This window comes from Tursiops truncatus, chromosome 8 (assembly GCF_011762595.2).
Source record: "Tursiops truncatus isolate mTurTru1 chromosome 8, mTurTru1.mat.Y, whole genome shotgun sequence".
NCBI lineage: Eukaryota > Metazoa > Chordata > Mammalia > Artiodactyla > Delphinidae > Tursiops > Tursiops truncatus.
The window spans coordinates 78,032,150-78,055,009 of NC_047041.1; the positions used below are offsets into that span (position 1 = coordinate 78,032,150).

Sequence of the window (22,860 nt, forward strand, 5' to 3'; positions counted from 1 at the left end):
GCTTTTAATTATATGAAGCAAAACTTTGATGAGTTCTCCTATGGGGAGGCAGGGGAAATGTCAGCTTACATCAGTGAGAATCAGTAACAGATTTTACAAGAAATGCCACTTTATTATGTCCAAGTTTTTGAAACAACAGAAAATCACATACTCTTTGAATAGACAGTAAAAACATGAAATATCACTGAAACTCATTTTCTATGGGCATCTCCAAAAGGATTTCCGCCTCTTTTAACACTGAATGCATTGCTGGGATACAAGTAAAAGCTGTACTAGTGTTTGCTGAATGACCCACTTTCTTCTCCTGACTACAAATGGCCATTTATTTTTGAGACATTCAACTGTTACCATCGAACGTTAATTTTTATAAAATTATCTTGTTTTGTATTTTTAAAAGTCAGCACATGTAATTTTGTAAAAAAGGCAGATCCCCCAAACACCAGCTCTCCAAGAAAATACTCCGTGAGGTACTTTCATAACAATTTGTCACAAGAACTCTGCTTTTGCCCCCAAATTAACACAAATATATAGTATTAAAAGGGGTGGATACTTACAGAACCACCAGGCTGGACAGGTTAGTAAATGCAAAATCCGGGATGCTGGAGATTTTGTTGAGAGCCAAGGTCAGCGCCTGCAGGGTCGGCAAATTGCTGAGGGGATGCACTGGCACCTCTGTCAAACTGTTGTCATCCAGCCACAGATGCCGTAACTGAGTGAGCCCCTCAAAACTGTCCTCAGGCACTGCGGTGATATGGTTGGCATCTAGACGCCTGACAGAGAAAAACAACCACCTTCAATAATGGATTCTAGTGGAATGAGTCAAGGCAAGTCACACAACTCTCAGGGTTCAAAAAAAAAAAATGGAGTTCTAAAAATGACCAAAGCCACAGCATCCCTTATTTCTTTAATTTCACTAGAAGTTTTCCTAAAATCTAACAATGTTTCCAAGACCAGCATATGGAACTCAGGTGTCTCCCTTCCTTCATAACAAAGAGATGCATACAAATCTGAATCCTTGGCTAAGCACAACTGTATGGCAGAATGATATATTAAAGAAAGAAAGAAACCCTCCGAGCTCAAGTGCGAATTTTATGTTGCAGAATGTACTTATCAAAAATATAGAAAAACAACAAGAAAAAACTAAGCTGACCAAATAATCTGTTTTACTTACAGTTTTATAACTAATATTTGATATTAAATTTAATTGCTATTCTGACTTGGTACCAAAGGGGAAAGAGTAAGAACATACTTACAATTTTTTTCTACAGCAACAAACCATTTCAATAGATTCTCAACAATCCTTATTACCACCAAGCAATTTAAAATATAAGTGTCAGGCTTCCCCGGTGGCGCAGTGGTTGAGAGTCCGCCTGCCGATGCAGGGGACACGGGTTCGTGCCCCGGTCCGGGAAGATCCCACATGCCACGGAGCGGCTGGGCCCGTGAGCCATGGCCGCTGAGCCTGCGCGTCCGGAGCCTGTGCTCCGCAACAGGAGAGACCACAGCAGTGAGAGGCCCGCGTACGGCAAAAAAAAAAAAAAAAAAAAAAAAAAATATATATATATATATATATATATGTGTGTGTGTGTGTGTGTGTGTGTGTGTCACGTACTGGCAAAGCAACCCTCTCCTCTTCTCTTAGGCCTAAGTACATCTGAAAAATTAGTTTGTCAAAATTAACAGATATTAAGAAAAGGGCAAACTGTCCCTAGGGAAAAATTAAACAGCTCCTCCAATCAACATTATTGTGGCTTTAGAGTTTCTTAGATTTTCCCCAAAATTTTGGAATTAAGGACACCTTACTAATAGGATTACCCATACTTAAAAATTAAATCCCCATCTGAAAATCTGAGAAACCAAGTCCTAAATGTTAGTTTTGACACAATCAGGCGCAATTGTTGGAATAACTGCTTTTCGCCAAAATGACAAGCTAGTATTAATATGGTGAGGAACCGTATGCACCAGGCAAATCACAACTTTCTTCGCAAATACCTTGTTGATATAACTTCACTATTTAAATCCATATCTCACAGGCTTGGATCTCTTGGTGAAAATTAGGGAACACTAGAAAACAGGTGCAAGGTCAAAACGGCAGCCTTTTTTTTTTTTTTTTTTTAGCGGTACTTAGGCCTCTCACTGTTGTGGCCTCTCCCATTGCGGAGCACAGGCTCCGGACGCGCAGGCTCAGCGGCCATGGCTCACGGGCCCAGCCGCTCCGCGGCATGTGGGATCTTACCGGGCCGGGATGCGAACCCGTGTCCCCTGCATCGGCAGGCGGACTCTCAACCACTGTGCCACCAGGGAAGCCCAGCAGCCCATTTTTTAAAGAAATCAACTTTGGCAGTCTTCAAGTTCAGGAAATTCTGACTTCAGAGTGCTTTTCGTGCCTCCTGTTTCCCTGTGCTGCTCCAGCTTCGGATCCTGCCGTAAGTGTCTCTTTTCCCTTCATGCAAGTGCTGAGCCCCCGCTCCCAACTAACTGCCCCAGCCCCAAATGCAGTCTCCTTTCCAGAGGCAGATTGGCCGAGGTCAAAGACCCTTGGTTCCGGTAAGGATCTGATGGAAGCCTTCTGTTTGATAGTCAGGATAACTTGAAGAGCACTAAAAAGTGGAGAGCTTCAGAAACTGAGCAGCTGCCTTAAGAATCCACTTAGAAACAAACAGTTTTAGGTTTGTTTATTCCTTGTACTTTCTAGAACCTACCTAACCCTGAGAAGAGACAGGCATCCTTTATATAACAGACTGGCAAAGGACTGGCTACAGAGCTGCTTAGCAGATTTTCTTTAATGAGTAGATGGCAGTGTGTTCAAGCACACACACACATACACACATACACACGCACACGCTTCACAGCCTCAAGGAACTTCTACTTAGGAAGAGAGAGACATTTTGTTGAGGCGGAGGGAGTTAAGGACATTTATTTCACATTCACACATCTGGACATTTTCTATAAATAATGTGGAGCTGAAATATAATCATACAATTAACCATATAATGTAACTAAATCATGCAATTAAATTCTACACGTAGCTAATCTATCTGCAATTCATTCAACTCGTGTAAACTGAGAATCTTGTTAGGTACAAAAGGTAAAAATGGTGAACACGACAGTAATGAGGAGACTGACCCACACTATAACTAACAGACTGAAAAATGACTGCAGAGTGCTTAAAAAGTGCTATGAAGTAAATAAACAGGGTACTGAGATCAGGATTAGCAGGGGCTGAGGGGGAGGGTAGCTTCTTACAATGTATTGGTCAGGAAAAGCATCTCTAAGAAGGTGCCATTAAACTGAGATCCAGAGCAGATGGCAAAGGAAGCTGGGCAAGGAGTGTTTGAGGCAACGGAAACAGTGAGGGCAGAGACTCAGTAGCAGAAACCAACTGGGTGTGGTCCCAGCAACTCCCAGAAGGTCTGAGTGACTAGAACACAGGAGGAAGAGAGTGGAGGGTCCAGGGAGACACAGATGTGGATGCAAATGGGGACCAGATGACACAGAGCCCCATTAGATCAGGTGAGGATTTAGATTGTATTTTAAGCACAAATTGAAATCCCTCCCCAGTTTCTCTGCGTCACAACAGTTTAAAAGTTTAAATTGCTCATGTTATAAGAGTGAGGATAATGTTCATTCACACTGTAGAAAATAATGAGCAGTGCTCCCCACACATACACACACAACACTCCACTGACATTAAGTCCTCTCTATATGTGTTTCATTAAGATGTACATCCAGTATAAGGTAAATAAGTACTAGGGATGTAATGCACAACATGATAGATATAATTAACACTGCTGAATGTTATATATAAATGCTGTTAAGAGAATAAATCCTGAGCTCTCATCAAAAGGAAAAAAAAAATTTTTTTTCTATTTCTTTAAGTATCTGTATGAGATGATGTATTTTCACTAAATTTATTGTGGTAATTATTTCATGATGTACATAAGTCAAAAAATTATGCTGTACACCTTAAACTTATACAGCACTATATGTCAATCATTTCAATAAAACAGGAAGAAAAAAAGATGTGGCAAAAAACTATAATAAGAAAAGTTGTCTAGACTTTATTTATTTACTTATCTATCTATCTATCTATCTTGGTTGTGTCGGGTCTTCGTTGCTGCACACAGGCTTTCTCTAGTTGCAGCGAGCAGGGTCTACTCTGCGTTGTGGTGCACAGGCTTCTCATTGCAGTGTTTTCTCTTGCTGCAGAGCCCGGGCTCTAGGTGCACGGCCTTCAGTAGCTGTGGCACGTGGGCTCAGTAGTTGTGGCTCACGGGCTCTAGAGTGCAGGCTCAGTAGTTGTGGCGCACGGGCTCAGCTGCCCTGCGGCATGTGGGATCCTCCCGGACCAGGGATCGAACCTGTGTCCCCTGTGTTGGCAGGCGGACTTTTAACCACTGTGCCACCAGGGAAGTCCCTTCTAGACCTTTTTTAACATAAATCCAGTATTATATACACCATTTAGGCTCCTGCAGAATTCTGTGCTACACCCCACCAAAGAAAAGGGGTGGTCTTAACTTAGCAAGATAACCAGGTGAGTTCTGAGCTAAGATAGTAATGAAACTACCTTCTATGCAAAATAATAATACAACAAAAAGTGCACAGACACAATTTCCTCTTTTAAAAATTTCCCCAAATTGTAAAGTCAGCCATACGTAAGAGATCAAAAGGAAGAAATTTGGGGAAATGGAACCCTTAAATAAAAAGTTAATGAGAAAAAGGATTTGCGGTGACTCAAATGGTTAATCCTTACACCTCAATCCACATGTGGGTGTTGGTGGCACACCCATAAATGTAATGAGTTTGCACTTACACTGAGATCAATGTTTCACAGAGAAATGGTCTTAGAAGGCATGGCTTTGTACCAATGACCTACACTATTAAAATTCATCCTAACTAACAGACCAAAAAACAAAATCCTGTAACTGATTCTTTCAATAGGGGCAGTAAATGGCATTAGATATCTCACAAAGTGAAGAGATTATGTGGCTTAAGTTATTTTACCATTTCAACTTCGTTTGGCAAGAGATAACTATTACTTTATTTAAGTGCACTTGAGTTGTTAAACAGTTAACAATGTATTAACTAAATTCCCTTACTATTTTCGTCTTTAAAATGTGCTTCTTTTCCCTATTCTCAAAAGCCTGTTTTATATCTTACTAAGACTCACATACTTTTTTCTCTTGACGTAAGTGAAATTACAGTAACAATTTTAAATGCAGCTATTTACTGATGAATGTCTATGTTATCATAAACACTTGTTCTGTGTAATCAAAAGCTCACCCTTTTTCTCTCTACTCCTCACTTACCAATAATGTAGACATTATAGTATTATATTCTGTTACCAGTTTCAAGTTCAAAATACTTAGATTCTGTTATGGTAGAAAACCTAGGAAATTTAGTCTTTGAAATCCTTTAATAGTCAATATAAGTGTGAACAACTATAAAGAAAAAAATTCTAGTGGATCAAATTCTGACATGTCATTTTAATATCCTGCTCAGGTAACGCTTTAGCCATTTTCAAGGCTTCGTGGAAGGTTGTTAGGTTAGCTTTTTATTAATATATACAATTCACTTTCAGATTTTATAGCCATCATCACCCATTTGCATCAAACCACTTCTGATCAATTTCAAGCCCTAATGAACTTTGCTCCTTCTGAGTACTATTTCAAAACCACAAGGAAATCTTTCATGTAATTCAGGTCTGAAGATCAGATTTGCAAACTGACTCAAGTGTTGATAACACTGTTTTACACCAGGACAGAATTTCAATTGTATCCAACTTGACCACTGCACCCACTATGCTAACAAACCCATGAACATTTCCTTCTTAAATAAAACAGGCCTGGCACATAGCTCCTTATATTTCTGATACATATAAAAAAATCCCAGTGCCTTTATTAAAAAAGTAGTTTGACTCCTCTCCTTACCCCTACCTCCCTCCCATCCCAATCTGGGAGATAATTTAAACAATGCACTGTACTCAGTGAGTGATGAGCACAGTATGCTTGTTTAAAACATTATTTTAGAGGAAGATACCTATGATTTTTGTGAAAATACTTTATTTTTTTTTAACTTTTTATTTTATATGGGAGTACAGTTGATTAACACTGTTGTGTTAGTTTCAGGTATACAGCAAAGTGATCCAGTTATACATATACATGTATCTATTCTTTTTCAAATTTTTTTCCCATCTAAATGATCAAAAATACCATGTGTACTTTAGAGTACTTATGGACCACAAGTTAGAAAAAAAACTATTTGTATGTTTTCTTGGTAATTTTTCTAATGTTCAAAGATTTTAGCCTTCTCTTTTTCAGCCTTCCAACAAGACAAAATGATTGAATATTTTGATCATTAAGTCTTGGGAAATAAGAACAATTCTGTATGAAGGTTTTGAAGGAAAACGAATTCTGAAGAAGCAAAAGAAAAAGAGAACTATTTAAAGTATCTAATGACTTCAGATCCAAGGGAGGTAAGATGGCTCCTTCTGTGTACATCCGTCCAAGGTTAGAAATGGTGCAGAGGCAGCGAAATCACCTTTCTTTAAAGGAACTCATTCCAATCTATTCCCTGAAATAGTCTCTGTGGAATCCCATTCAATTAGTTATGGCAGATAATGAATCCTTATGTTCCATAACTCGGCAGTTGGTGAAATGAGCTACTTAACAAGTATCTACCTTAAAATAAACTTACATTGAAACCAGAACTTAAATGGCCAATACCCCAGATACTCCTTTTTATGATAGTAGATACATTTTAAAGTTTAACCTTTACAGCATATGCTATGCTTTATTAGTACATATTTTCATTTTCATATTACTGCCCATTAACTACCAGATTATCTAATCTAAAATCAAAGGTAATCCATAATTTACAATTTCCAGTGATGTGCTTTTGGTGCAGTTATAAATGGTTTTATATCAGCGAGTGGAAGGGACAAGCCGGTCAGTCACTTTCACCTATGTCTTCTCTAGCTCATGTGCATCTCTACAAATGCTTACCTTTACAGTTATTTCCAAGGGCAATAAAAAAAAATTTATGGGACAGATTAGTACACAAATATGTGATGTGGTTATACCCTAATTTTATAATTAAAATTATAAACACCTAAGTGTGATAACTATTACAGTTTTTCATTCAGTGATTCTCAGAACTTCTGTATCCATGAGGATGATCTGGGGAAATTTTTTAAACTACAGCTTCTTGGACCCTACCTTTAAAGAGAGAGTATCATGACTCCTAGGATGTGGCCTAAGAATCTGCATTCTAACAATATCCCCCTAGTGATTTTGTTGAGGGCGGGCCAAGTGCCACACTTTGAGAAACTAGGCCCTAGTCCCACTGTATTTAGTGTTAGGACATGAACTGAGGCAATGCACATTTGTGTTCATCACTGTAGTAGAATAAGAAACTAATGAAATTGCTTGTTTTAAAGAATACTTTTTCATTACTTTCAGACTTTCATTACTTTCATTACTTTCATTACTTTGCCTAGTTAGGCAAATTGGGTAATCTAATAATCAAAAGAAAGAACAGATAAAACAGTCATCATTATTAATATTAATAAACAAATGTTTACTGAGCACTTACTACATGTCAGATACCATTAAAAGTGCTTTTCATGAATTAAAGTACATGGTAGGTAATAAGCAAACTACTGCACAGAGAATTTTAAATAACGTGCCCCAAACCAGCTAACAGATAACAAGTGGCAGAGTGGGGATGCAAAACCAGACAGGCCTGTTTCAGAATTCTAATTAATCTGAATTTATCTGAACTTCTTTTGAGAGCAATGTAAACATTCTGACAGATAAATATGCAAAGGGCTTCTCTTAATCTTGGCGAAAGATTACAATAACCACATGCTTCAGTTCAGTGCTTCTCAACCTTTTCTAAAACCGAGCCCCTGAAGACAGAGAAGCTGGATCTTCTAACCCAGGGATGGGGAGCCCTGACAACACTAGTCCACAACACGCAGTCTAGTCATGAACAAATATCTGTTTATTTAACATAAAAATGGTTGTTTCTTTAGAATCTTCTGTGGGTTTGCATGGTTCCTGTGATACTACTGCTGCTTACCTGATCCCCCCACTCTAGGGGGAAGCGGGGTGTGCATAGCTAAACCATGGAGGCAATGACCCCCATTCTCCAGGTTCATATACATATTAATATATACATACGTTTATATGGGAAAGAATTCAAACAAGAATAAAGTGAAGTGCTATGCGAAAAAGCTTTTGAAAATAGTGGCTAAACATGGTAAAAACCAAGAGCTGAGATCTTTTTTGTAATTTAAGTATACTTGATTTACAATGTTGTGTTAGTTTCTGGTGTACAACAAAGTGATTCAGTTTTACATATATATGTGTGTGTGTGTGTGTGTGTGTGTGTGTGTATCATATTCTTTTCCATTATAGTTATTATAGGATACTGAACATAGTTCCCTGTGCTATACAGTAGGACCTTGCTGTTCAAGAGCTAAAATTTTGAACATTCCACATCAAACCAAACTTTCCTCAAAAAAAAACCTGAGAAAAAGACAGCACAGGCGATTAAGTCACCATCCCTGATGACTGCTCAACATCCACAGATGAGGGTCCATAACTAATTTGCTCTGATGATCATTACCACCTGAAACAGCAACCTCTCTGGCTGTTTCTTGAGCGTCATGGCACAAGACTCTGGAACTCCTGTACACACATAACTCTGATTCCAAAGAGGGTGTAATCGCCTGCTACATGCAAGCTTGTAGCTTTCTCCCAGCCTTTGAGACAGAATATTCCAATGGACATTTCAGTAACAGCAACTAGCCATCCCCATTTTTATCCCAGATGAGAGGATACATGTCTTCTTTCCCTAGGATTCCAGTTCTTTACCTATGTAGTAGCCAGAGTGTTCTCCTAATGATTCAAGAATGCAAAACCAAAAAGTTACTTACAAAGACTGCAGAGCACTCAGTCCTCGAATGGCTTCACTGGGTACTGTTTTCAACTGGTTGTTCTGGAGAGTTCTGGAAGGAAATTTTGGGTTAGTGAATAAGAAGCAATTATGACCATTTTTTCTTAGAAGAATTTAGAACAATTTCTTTCCAAAAACATCTTTCCAATCGCAAAAAAAAGGATCAGGAGTCGAGGTGGAAAGCACCCAAGATAAGAGAGTTGCCAGAGAGCAAGAGGCATTTGTCGTAAAGCCAGAAATGAAACCTAGGCCACTGTCCCAAGCCATCTCCTAACACAGACCTGCTGGGTCATCCAGGATTGTTTCATTCTCAGGAATTAAGGCACCCTAATTAATATTCATCACCCAAGGTACCATTAGTGTTAACTGGGAGGTATAACAAGTTAACTGGGAGGTATAGCAAGCAAACCCACTAGAATCCCTAATGCCTTTTCAAATTGAAATAAGGCACAGCGCAGAAACGTGCACATTAGAGAAAGACAATTTTATCAAGAGGACAGCAGACCCTGAGCTCTTTCAGTGGCCATGTCCCCAGTGAATGCAGGGCCAGGGCAGAAATAAGCTTTAATTATCTAATAGTCTCCGACCTGGAGAATGGAGATACAGATCAGTAATGAACATGAAGTCTTTACTAGTTTTTGCCTAATGTCCTTCCTGGTCATATTAATAAAATGACTGCCTGACAAGAATCATCACCACAGAATGGAATGGAAAAGGGCCCGTCTAACTCACTGAACCAGAGAGGTCTAGTGACTTACAGATGGTCACCCAGCGGGGCAGTGGCAAGGTGGGGCCGGCAGTCAGTTTACCGGCTCCCCAATCTGCCAGTTCCTGACCGCTGCCAGGAATTTATTTCTTGATCTCTCGCAGGCTATGTAAATGATAGGCATCTCAATTCCCTTTAGCTCTAAAATGATTTTACATCTGGAGCTCTTGTAAGCCATTTTCCCTTTAGGGTCAGTTCATGCAAAGTTCTTATAGCTATAAATGAAGTAGAAACAAAACCTTACCAGTGAAGCTTAAATATGATTTTGATTCAATGCATTAGCCACACAAAAAGCCTAACATTCAACTGTAATGCACCAGAGGTCAGAGTGCCTGTTATTTTGACGTTAACTTTTGTTATCTAGACCCAAGGTTGCCTAAATCAGCCTCTAGCCTCCCACACTACCCATTGGCCACTCCTTAAATCTTTTAATCCTGAACTAAAAGAAACTGTGCTTAATCTAGCTCCGAGCATGTTGACTACGCAGAAAGAAAATACACAGCCAGCTGTGAAACTCTAAAATTGCATTACTTACAGAACTTTGAGTTCTTTCAACCCCGACAAGGCCTTTGGGTGGATAAAAGAAAGGTCGTTGCCAGCCAGTCGTCTAGGAGAAAAAAAAAAGTAGCAAGAGAAAAATAGTAATTCAGACTCTTAAAATTCATAACTCACAATGACCCAGTCTGCTATTGAAGCTCTACATTAAACATCTCTCTAGTCTATCCGACATTAAACATGGACTTAAACCTCTGCTAAAGCAATCCCAAAGTTCTTCCAATGAGATAAATGCCTCTAGAATTTTTTTTTTAACTTCAATACAATAATTTAAACAGGCACATTTTTATTCTGGTGAGGTCAAGCAAGCCAAAACATATTGGACCAAATTAAGTTTGCTATTCATGGTCACTCTCTGCCGCTTGCGGTGTTTTCCAAGTGCCTCATAAATACAGAGCACTGGGCAGCAGGCAGGAGTTTTATACAGATCAGAGCACACCAGTCTGTCAAGGAGGAATGAATGCCTTCGGGAGACAAGGAGAGCCTGTTATCTCTCCATAACCAAGGGCAGCATATTCCGTGCAAAAGAGAGGCAAAAAGTGAAAGTCACTGTAAGCATAACTTCCCAAACAAAGGCATGTTTTTTTTTTTAAAGATAAATGTTTTCCTAGAGAAATTTCAAAGTGACAAATTTAAGTGCGAGTAAGAGTGGAGTAAGAAAAGGATAAGAAGTCCTTGGGCCCTTTTGTAAGAAAGGAGCACGCAATTCATTCTGAGCCCCACTTTTTCTCCCGTTTTCCCAAACACTCAGACATGGGAGGAAAAGTTGGACAGAGAACTTTAGGGAGAAGAAGCAGGAAGCAGGACAGCAACTCGTATGAGTGACTTGTAAACAGGTGAACTGGAGGCAGGTTTTCAAGTACAGTTGACCCTTGAATAACAGCGGGTTTGAGCGGCACGGGTTCACATCCACGCAGATCTTTTCCAATAGTAAATACTACTGTGCCACACAGTCCAAGGTTGGCGGAATCCGTGGATGTGGAAGAACCTTGGATAAGGGGTGGGAGTGGGGGTGATGATAAATTATCAGTGGATTAACCCCCATGTTATTCAAGGGTCAACTGTATTGACTTAAAAATGATAGTTGCGTGCCCCGATGATTAAACATAGGACTGTTCCAGCTTCCTGGTTCCATCAGGGGAACTCTCCCAAGCAATGAGATTCTGTATGCATGATTTCTTTTTAAATGCTTTCTCCCCATCATGTCTTAGGATCATAGTCATCAAGTCATATTAATTCCTCCTCGAAAGAGTCTAATTTCCATTGTCCTTTCTCTTCTTTCTGTAAGCACCCTGCCCTCCTGAGCCTTATTCAGCAATTCATTCATTCACTAAAAAGTTTCATTCACTGATTAACAAACATGAGCACCTATTCAGCTCCAGGCAGAGGAACATCCTCTCCTTAGGCTTCAAGTCCCCCCACTTCAATCTGTTCTTCTTAGACACCCTGATTTTAGGGACATAAGGAGGGCTCCTTTACCCTTCCTAAAACTTGAAGTCACAGAGATCTGAAACTCTATTTTTTAGATGCATTATTTTCTCTTGAAGTTTTTGTCCCAGTTAAAATGCAAATAGCCCTGGAAAGGATAATACTTGATCCTTACTAACTAAGCATTAACACAGAAATGTGTACTGAAGATGTGTGTGTGTGTTGCAGGGAATGGGAAAGTGAAAGAGGACTCAGAAACCAAGAGTGAGTGTGTAGAATTATTTCTTCAATTGCAAGGACAACCAGGCGGGATTCTCAGGCAACACTACAGGTTTAACACAGGGTTCATGCCCCTAAACTAAATTCTCCCTAGAAAGCCCTCTCACCGTGCACGACTTTGTTTCTCACAAGGCACCCTAGCACCTGAGCTCTAAACTGCGTGCCCTTCAAGGGCATCCCTCAACCCAGGCTCACAACAGCTTACTCTACATCATCAGCCTCACGGCCTTTCACCTCATGGGGTCCACCATATGTAAAATGAGGGACCGCAGAAGATGGTGTTAAGACTTTTCAACACTCCTCCTCAGCAAATCCTCTGGGCTCTAGACTAGCCAGCTTGACCACTATGTCTTTAAATGCTTCACCTCACAACCTCATCTTCACCCCTTAAATCCCCGACTCCAGTGTGACTTCCCTAGAAAATGTCAGTTCTTACCAACATGCCTTACGTGTGGATTCTTGGAAGGCATAACTAAACAGGCTACCTTCTACTGGCTGTTTCTAGCACATTAGTTTTATAGGCCAAGTACAAAAGCTTCCAAGAACAGAGTGTGCATCTCACAATTCTGTCACCACCTACCAGTGTGTCAACCCATTAGTCAGAAACTGCATTCTCAGCATTTCCTCCTTGAAAACAGATAGCATCCTATAGTCTACCTTAGTGCAGGCTTAGTACAAGGCCTCTCAAGGGGATTTCTACACCCCAGACTCACTAATTACATTCAACTGATAATGCTCATAGCTGTAATGCAGTGTTTAAAACATCACATTTTAGGGCTTCCCTGGTGGCGCGGTGGTTGCGAGTCCGCCTGCCGATGCAGGGGACACGGGTTCATGCCCCGGTCTGGGAAGATCCCACATGCCGCGGAGCGGCTGGGCCGGTGAGCCATGGCCGCTGAGCCTGCGCGTCCGGAGCCTGTGCTCCGCAACGGGAGAGGCCACAACAGTGAGAGGCCCGTGTACCGCAAAAAAACAAAACAAAAAAGGTCACATTTTATAAGATCAAATTGGACCATAAGGACTAGAAGGAACAATAGCCTCCTTCCCCCCAGGGCAGCAAGTAGTCACGTGACTCTGTTATCTGAAAGACCAGCCTTAAGAAGCTCAAGTCCACCAAAAAATGAACACTGTAAACAGACCAAGGGTGTCATAGTATTCTTGTGCTTTCCTCTCTTACTTTTGAATGTCCCCCTATCTATGGGCTTTCCTGAGGAGTTCAGTCTATTGTACTAGGGCTCATGAAAAGAGGATTTTACAAGGTGACAAAGGCAGTGGCACAGCACAGAACACCTGATTACCTTTACTTGTCAACAGAAAACAGTGTTGAGCCACATGAGCCAAAACATTTACTCCCTTTTCCCAATGATCTGCCTCTTGATAAGCCTGGGAAAACTAAAGGAGCCTGACTTCCAAAAGCATCCTTTCTTTCTACACTACTTACAGTTCAGAGAAATGACCAAATGGGCTGTGCACGTGACTTATCCTGCACTCCAGGCCTGCTCTCCGGAGAAGCCTACAGGGCTAGGATTCGGGCGGGGGCGGTGATAATGCTGAGCGAGGTGGGGCTCACACCACTCTGATTATTTCGTTCCTTAGGAGAGTAAACAGATCAGGTGGAGCCTTCAGGAATGCATCTACCCATGTTTACCTAGCTCCTGGGTTAATGAATAATAAACACGGCAGCCCCGTAAAGCCTCTGCAGCTTCAGCAACTGCACCCTCCCAAGCCTCTTTACATTTTGCTGATTTTATGACCCAGTACTTCTTATGGTAGACCCTGGGGATGCTTCATGTCCAAAAACTCAGATCCAGGAGAGAGCAAAGTGAATAAAGAACAGGGTTAGGGACAAAGTCCCAAAATCTCTGGGAGAAAAAAACCTACCATGTCATGTGCCCAGAGCAGTTGCAGGCGCTGAGCTAGGTGGTTTACATTCTTTCCTTTTAATCATCTCCTGACAGAGTCCCTGAGAGGTTAGGTGACTTGGCAGAAGTCACACAGCAGGTAAGCGGGGGAGCCAGCATTCCAGTTCTCGCCTGACTGGCTCCAGTGATTATCCGCGTCCTTCTGCAACTCGATGCCTCTGGTGTGTCACCAAGAGGCTGGGAAATAATTCCCAGAAGGTGAAACAAAGGGGACCTGGGCAAGTTAATAGCCTGGTTTGAGGAGCAACAGCTCTCACCCAGCAGACCAGTGCTCACAGCAGGGACTACGGCATTAGGAGCGCCGAACTGCAATTATGGAGGAATTTCCCCACAGCCAAAGATGACCAACGGGAAACGGGGGAAGATGGGATCCCTGGGTGGCTAAGGGTGGCGGGTGGCATGCCCTAAACTCACTCTGACTCTATTTAGGGTACAGAACAGTCTCCACTGTGCTTTTTTAGCAACTCCCAAAGAAAAAGAGATGGCTGATCCCGAGGAAGAACTTGTCCCCCATGGCCCTCTACTAGCAAAGGGCAGCTCCTCCCCAGTCTAGGCCTGCCATTTGTATGCGCTACACCCAACAGTTTTCTCAGCGTCTCACTTCATGAAGACCTACTGGCTGACTCCAGAAAACTCTTTTAATGTGGTAAATAATGATATTTATATCTTTTACTATTCTTCCAATGACTGTGAAGCCCTAAAGAAAAAACTCATCAGGGTGAGAACAGAAGAGTGAAAAGTGGTACCATGTTCTGCCTGCTAAAGGGGGGCGGTCCCCCGCATCACTGCCTACCCTTCTGCGTCCCGTAGCTCTTCAGTCTCCAAAGCCCACAGGCAACCTCATGCAAAGTCTCCATCCATCCACTCTTTTACTCCTCCTCCTGCCACCTAAGTCTAGACCCTCATTTTCTTCTTCTTGGATTCTTGCCATGAACCTCCACAAGACTCCTGCCTCAAACCACTTCATTATAATACTGTGAGATCTAAATCTTAAAACGCACAACTCTGAGCATTTTCCCAAAGGCTTTTTTTCCCACTGAATTAGCTAGACCTTCAGGATGATCCTCTCTTCCCTTTTCACCTTATTCCCGAATGTTCCTTGTGTCCTACGTTTTAGGACACCCTGCTTTCCCACCTCGGACTCTTTGCTCACTCATGGCACTGCCTTCGTCTGAAATACCTCCACTCCAGTCTCTCTGCCAGCTGAAACCTTATTCATCATTATTGCAAGCTGAATGCTACCAACAGTGTGGAACTATTAGGATATACCCTTTCTTGGATTCCACAGGTTATCTTAGACGCAGCTCTCTTGTCGGGTGCATCTTATTTTGCCTCTGGTTACTATGAACTTGTTGCAACTCCTTCAACTGTATTACAGGTGCCTTATGGGCAGTGACTAGGTCATATTCATTTTGGATCCTCTTGTGTGGGACCTTAGATGAAACAGACACTCAGTATTTGCTGTAATGCCTCAACTAAACCTCAGTATAAGACTCTGGATTCAAAAAAGGTAACACTGCTATTTAAGGTGTGGGGAAAGCTGACTTCGCTTTTCTGCATGTTTTCTCCTCTTGTTTCATTGCTACTCCCCCACTCCCCTCTGCTCTCCTAACGGGACAGAACTACTTGGGCTTGATTTGAAAGTGCAATGGCAACAATTTTCTCTCTTAACCTGTTCTGGTAGTATATTTTCTTAAGGAAGTGGGATGGACCTTGAACATGAGAACACCAGTCTCCCGGGTCAACAGTGTTATCTCAACACACGCTTGGTCGTGCACACAATCGTACAGAATTAAAACAAGTCTAGCAGGACTTCAAATGGGGACACAGTCTATCTCAAGGCAACTCCTATTTATTCTGCTTGTTAAAACAGTCCCAGAAGCAGAGATGGAGAGGGTAGAGACAGAGAAAGGGTGGAGGAAAGGGAAACTGATCCATTAGCCTCACGCTCCCTTCGGATTTGGAACCATTCCAGGAAACAGGATACAAGTGGCTCAGCGTATATGTCTTTATGAGTCTGTTTTGTGTGCATTTTTATTCATAAGGACCATGGATATACATTAGGGGCTCCTTTTAGGGGAAGCTAGAGTTTTCAATTATATCCTCGATTCTTAGTGCATATGCTACATGATATTTTCTATCTGCCACGCCTCCCAGAAGAAGGAAAGCAGGAACAGCGCTGGTTAAATGGACACTGGTCCATGGTCACCTGTGCCAGAGGGTTCATACCTTCGTGAGATGCGCTGAATAGACTGGGATTTCTTCATCTGGGAAGCAATTTAAAGCAACAAGGGAGGCGAGTGTGAAACAGAGAGTATGCCAATTGGTGTTATGTCTCTGAGAAGTGCCTGGATTTAGGTTTCTTCTGGTCTATGACAGAAATGTCCCCGTAGCCATTTGGCTGGAATTCCAGCCAAGAATCAGTGGGGTAAGGACTATACTGTCCACACTGACTAGACACACGGGCTGGCTGAGGGGAGGGCGGAGGAGGGGTCAGAAGCTTCCAGCAGCTGTCGTGAGGAGTGAGCAGAGGGAGGCAAAGCAACTGCAGCAGGAAGGCCCAGGCCCCAGCACGCGCTGCACGCCAACAACGGAGAGATGTGCTTGTGGCAATCTCTCTGTCCCCTGGTGGAGTGGACGTGGACCCTAGGTGACAGAGCCACAGCCTCCCAGCCGCTCACATGCCCACCGCCACTTTGCAGAGGTGGTTACCAGGTGGCCTGGCCTTGTGGCAAGTCCTGCCAGAAGAACGGCTGTGAGCACCACCCTTCCCTTCTGGGCCCCGTATATCTACCCCTTGGCTACGGCTTCTCACCTCTCTCACCATTTCTTTCCACACCTACGTGTCCCCACCCCCAAGAGATCCTCATTCCACGCCACGCATACGACCTCTCACAGATGGGACCCACACATATCCGGGCCGCCCCTCCTGCGATGCCGTTAAATTCTCTCGAGGGGCTGCACCAGCACGGTGCCACGCTCTGTGCCAAGTTCCACAGACGCAACCACGAGCCCTGACTCTGCCTTCAGAGATGGCGCGTCCAGTTCAAACCTGATCTGGGCCAGGAAGGCCACGCACGGGAAAGCATCCAACAGGAGGTGAGTGACGCTCTCCTATTAAATATAATCTGACATCAGCAGGACCCAAAATGTTTGCAACAGTTTTAAAAGTAAAATTTAAAAAAACTTATAATGTGTACCTCTAATAAGTCCTTAATCATCTATTTATATCTTCTTTTTTTTTTTTAGATGCTGGGGGTAGGAGTTTATTAATTTATTAATTTAATTTTGGCTGTGTTGGGTCTTCGTTTCTGTGCGAGGGCTTTCTCTAGTTGTGGCAAGCGGGGGCCACTCTTCATCGCCACGCGCGGGCCTCTCACTATCGCGGCCTCGCGGCCTCTCCAGTTGCGGAGCACAGGCTCCAGACGCGCAGGCTCAGTAACTGTGGCTCATGGGCCTAGTTGCTCCGCGGCATGTGGGACCTGCCCAGACCAGGGCTCGAACCCATGTCTCCTGCATTGGCAGGCAGATTCTCAACCACTGCGCCACCAGGGAAGCCCCTACTTATTTATATCTTAAGGCCCTACTAGGCGCTCAGAACTCTGCTGGATCCTGTGAAAAATTAAGAATTCAAGAAGTGTACTGTTCCCATTTAGGGATATTTGGTATCAGTACATCTTAACAAAAACTAACATTTGGGTAACAGTTTTCATTGTCATTACCCCACCATGTTGCAGTGGGCCTGCTCCTGTTATTTTTTTTTTAAACAGATGAGGAAAGTGAGCCTCTGTTTCCTCTGTGCCTTGTCTAAGATCCTACAGCATAGCTAAAGAATGTAAATTTTAGAAATAAAATCAGGTAATCAAAACAAGATAATGGAAACTCTAGAGACAAAACCACGTTGTTTTGTGACTGACTTTCAAAGGACCAAAGGATGTGGCTGTTTTCTTGGTAATACGGAGGGCCAACAACTGACTAGCATCCTTGACAGGTCTCCTTGGACATTCTTCCCACCAAGGTTAAATAAACTTCATCTGCCACAGTGGAGCAGAGAGTCCTGAATCAACTAACAATGTTTTACCCTATTTCTTCACATACCAGGGAAGAGTTTTATACTTTCATATAACTTTGGAAGAATATGTAAAAATTAAATATATTTTTTGAACATGCATGTATTAAGAACCCTTATTATTCCCAAGGTTTTTTAATGTAGTCTTCCTTCACAGAGAAGGGGAAAATTATTTCATATATATCTCATATTACATAGTTCTGTCTAAATGCACAAAAATGAAAGCAGTAATGCTTAACAAAAAATAAGCTTGTCTGGGCTTCCCTGGTGGCGCAGTGGTTGAGAGTCCGCCTACCGGTGCAGGGGACGCGGGTTCGTGTCCCGGTCCGGGGTGATCCCACGTGCCGCGGAGCAGCTGGGCCCATGGGCCATGGCTGCTGAGCCTGCACGTCCGGAGCCTGTGCTCCGCAACGGGAGAGGCCACAACGGTGAGAGGCCCATGTACCACAAAAAATAAATAAATAAAAAAATAAAAATAAGCTTGTCCTTGCTAAAACTCAGTCTACAGGCCATCTAGAACTAGTCCACATACTAAAAGAGCTTTATTCAATTCAAAGAAACTTAAGTTCCACTGGCACCTGACTGCCCTTTTGTGTCTCTCACTTCCTCTTATAGTAAGTAACCCACAGAAGACTTTAATTTATAGGCAAATCAATAAAAACCCTGGCAATAGTTACATTTCCTGAGCAAAGTTTATCCTGACAACCTAGTCATTTATCTTCTGGCACTAAACACATGTAATATCTAGCCATATGAGGAAATATGTTACAGCTGAAAAAAAAAATTACAGCTAACATCAACCAACAAATATTGACCTTCTACTACAAGTCAAACACCATAGGTATGGCAAAGTTAAGTACTGAGTTTTCCCAAAACATTTCTCCTTTCTTTTCTTTTAAATAAGGATAATTCATTAAACATAAGACGTCAATGGAATTTAGTTTTTATATAGGCTGATAATAAACTCAAAATAAGAGGAGATCCTTTGTCTTAACCCTTCCCTCAATTTCAAATTCAAAAATGTGGTCACTGTCACCAAAGGTCATGCAGGAGGTGTGTGACAATAAGTGCTGCGCTTAGAGGAAAGTCCATGGAGTTGAATAGACAGGTGCGCACTGATACGCTTAGAGCACAAAATAACAAGACACTCAATCCAGCACTAAATGGTGAGGGGCAGAGACAGTACAAGAGGAATTTGGATAAGGACCAGGGAAGGCTTCTTATGGCAGAAAGGGCTCAAAACAGACTGAATAAAAATGGGTAAGATGTGAATTGGATAGAGAGGAACTATGGTACATACTGTTGGTTGCCTACCATATACCCACTCAAGCCTTCCTGGAACAGCCTGGGTTTATTCAAATATGACTTATCTCCATGAGTAAATTCTGATTGGTCTTAACCAATTATGCTGAGAAAAGAAATTACATACATATACTAAGAGAAAAGTCGGGAAGTATAAACAACAAAATATTAACCGTGGGTATTGCTCAGTGTAAGATAATAGGTGATTATTTTTCCTTCCTTCTCCTTATCTTTCTATGCATCTAGACTTTAAAAATTGAGTATGCGTTGATTTTAGGATCATTTCCTTACAAAGGCAAGTGCATCAATGAAACAAATATTTCTAGCAGCTCTAACATAATCTTTGATGTACACATAAATTCCAGCAGGGGAAAATGATGAACAAATTCTGAGTTAAAATTCTACGAAAGCATAAAAAAATTGTGTTAAATAAGCGTGACTTGACTAAGAGTGGACAATACATGAAAGAAATGACTTAGCCTATTTCCTTACTGGAAAATTCAATCATGCCAGTAGAATATTAAAGACATTTTCACTTACTTGTAGTTAGTACTACCTTTAGTCAAAGAACAAATAATTAGCTTTGATTAAAATAGGTAAATGAGCCAGCAAACTGTGGTTTCATTAGCCTCGCTACACTTTCTGAATCCCAGGTGAAACACTTTAACAACAAACTGTTGATTCTCCTGTTTGATTTCCCCTAGTTGCTTATGAAACACTAACTTATCAAACCCCAATTCTGAGTATATCACATGTTTCACTGCCTCTACTTCTAAGCTGCTAAGCACTATAGGACAAAGTTACAGAGCCTGTTGGTTCCACTGTAAATTTATATTATCTAGGCTTTAACCTTCCTATTCTTCAGTGATCCTTTGTTCATTTCAGCTTGACCCAAGTAAACAAACATTTCTTACAGCTGTCTACTCACTAGGTTCCAGTAAGCCGTGATAACTATAGTTTCTTTCTCTCAGGCGTGTCTTCCTTCCCCCTTCTGCTTCGTTTGGGGGACTTCTTCTCTACTCCAGGCGGTCCTAGTGAGGATGAGCCCAGGACCCAGGATGGACCATACCAACCCAAATAGAAGAGAGTGACTGGTTCAAGGACAGCCACATGAAGCCAGCCTGGCCAATGAAAGTTCTCCTAGGACTTTTCTGCTGAAAGCAGCGAGGAAGACTTTAGATATTCATCTTGGATCTCAAGATGCAAAGATGTACGTGGGGGCTGCTGAAGGTTATTTCTCCCACTATAGAACAAAGAACAAAGCCAAAACACAAAAGTAGAGACAACTGAAGCTGAAGCATGAGAAAACTCTCACAACTGTGAAACCTCCAGATGCAGGACCATCTGAAGCCAACTCCACCTCTAGACTTCCTAGATCTACATAAAACAATAAATCCTCTATTATACCTCAGCTGGGTTTTTGTCTCTTACACCCTGTGGACTCCTGTCAGATACAGGACATATTCCAAACTTTACCTTCTCTCCCTAAACCAGAAACTACCTACTAGCAGTCCCCAAATGCCTGCTTCATGATGAACTTCTTTATCCCAAAGTTACTCTCACAACTCTCAGTAGAAATGACTCTTAAGGAAAAAACACAACTTAGGGCTTCCCTGGTGGCGCAGTGGTTGAGAGTCCACCTGCCAATGCAGGGGACGCGGGTTCGTGCCCCGGTCCGGGAAGATCCCACATGCCGTGGAATGGCTGGGCCCGTGAGCCATGGCCGCTGAGCTTGCGCGTCTGGAGCCTGTGCTCCACAACGGGAGAGGCCACAACAGTGAGGCCCGCATACCGCAAAAAAAAAAACAAAAACACAACTTAAATTCAAGGCCTTTTCTCATAATCTGGCTGTGGGCACCTTTCTCTAGCATGTCAATGTTGATCCTTCATTTCTTGTGAAAAACCTCCCCTCCTGCAGCTCCCCGGGCACAGCTCTGCCCTAGTTCTCCTGCTTCTCTGGCACTTGGTCTTCTTCCCACACCCTGATTCAAGTGTTTCCCAACAAGTTGTCTTTGGCCTCCTTCCTTTTCCTTCTACCCTCTCTCCCTTGGCAAGCTCTTTCAACCTAATGTTTCCAGTAATCCCCTCAAAATAAAAGACTCTAAAATCTATACCCATGAAACTCCATTCTATAATCCACACCCATAAATCTCTAGTCTCAACTCCACACCTATATTTCCAGACACCCCTACCCACCTCTCACCTAAATTCAAGATGTATGTTCAAAAACTGCATATGCTGTCTTCGCTTCTGAAAGTTTCTCTTTCTGCATGGTCTTTCATTTTGTCAAAGCACCACCAGACTCCTGGTAATCTAAAAATGAAGTGTTATCGACGACACCCCCTGTCATCCCAGCTGAGATGTCCTCTTGCTTCTATTCCCATAACATCTTTGGCTGAGTTCCCTCCTCCCTCTCGCTGCCTCTCATCTACCCTAGTTCAGAGTCTCACAGGTCTCAACTGGACTATTGCCATTATCATCTTCATCAGTCTCCTACACTCTCTTAATCCCAAGCATCCTAACCTCTGCTATGAGATTATACTCATGGAAGGTCACATCTGATCAAGTCATTTCCTAGCTCAGAAAACTTCCATAGCCACTCAAAACTTGACACTCCTACATGAGTCTGCCAAGAAAGGTCCTCCGCCTGGCCCTGAACTCCTTTCAAGGTTTCTTTCCCATAATTTCCTTTCAGGAATTCAGCCCTAAACTCAAACCAAATACCACAGCATTCCTCTCCCTATCCCAGTCTGTCGCCATATCTTTGCTCATCCTCCTTTTTCCACATCTCCTCATGAATAACTCCTACTATCCCTCGAGGCTCTCCAGAAATGCCAGCTCTTTGATGAAGCCTTCCCTAATCTTTTTGCTTGAAGTTATTTCCCTTCTCCTTTGAACTCCCGTAACTCTACAATACCATTCACTCATCTCTCTCGAAGGCAAGAATCCCGGTTTAATTCAACACTGCACATAACGCTTTACCTAACACAAGTTTGGTGAATCAATGGATTGTTTAATAAGTCTTTCCTCATCCTTTCCACGTCTACCAGGCCCATTGCTAACATGCTGTGTGACCTTGGGAAAGTTACTCAACCTCTCTGAGGAAAAACTCAGCTTCCTCATCAGCAAAATGGGAATAAATATAGCTTACAGAGTTTTATGAGTTGAAACAAAACCATGGTTGTTCTAGGAGGGCCTATCTGGTACACAGTAGGGCCAATTAGTAGAAGGTCCCTCCATTTCTCTTTTCATCCTTATAATCTAATCTGAGAGCTCTCCACATGACACACAGGGAATGGTATGAATCAGAGTATTGATACTCCTCTGTGAGATGATTATGTACTTCCCAACAGCAAGTGTAGGGATCATCGCTACCAAGGCATCCTATCAGAGCACTAAAAAGCGGGACAAGAGAATGCTTCAAAGAATGTAATATTTTTAACAATCAAGTACCACTGGAGCGACTGAGGAACTCTTCTGCCTTTTGGGGGGAAATTATTGCAGTTGATAAAACTTATCTGAGAAGCCTTTATCAAGGGAGTAAATGTTAAGCAAGTCAAACGTTAGTTTGGAAGCAA

General features: G+C 42.2%; 1 protein-coding gene across 6 annotated transcripts in view; it reads right to left on the reverse strand.

Moving 5' to 3' along the window:
* The window catches only part of LGR4 (leucine rich repeat containing G protein-coupled receptor 4), a 110,943-nt gene that overhangs the window by 17,099 nt on the left and 70,984 nt on the right, over positions 1-22,860 (reverse strand). For all 6 annotated transcript variants that reach the window (XM_019948077.3, XM_019948073.3, XM_019948074.3 and 3 more), the window contains 3 exons: positions 10,263-10,334; positions 8,942-9,013; positions 555-770 (listed from right to left, as the gene is read on the reverse strand). In XM_019948077.3, the coding sequence (XP_019803636.1) occupies positions 555-770; positions 8,942-9,013; positions 10,263-10,334 (360 nt within the window). The remainder of the gene's footprint in view (positions 1-554; positions 771-8,941; positions 9,014-10,262; positions 10,335-22,860) is intronic.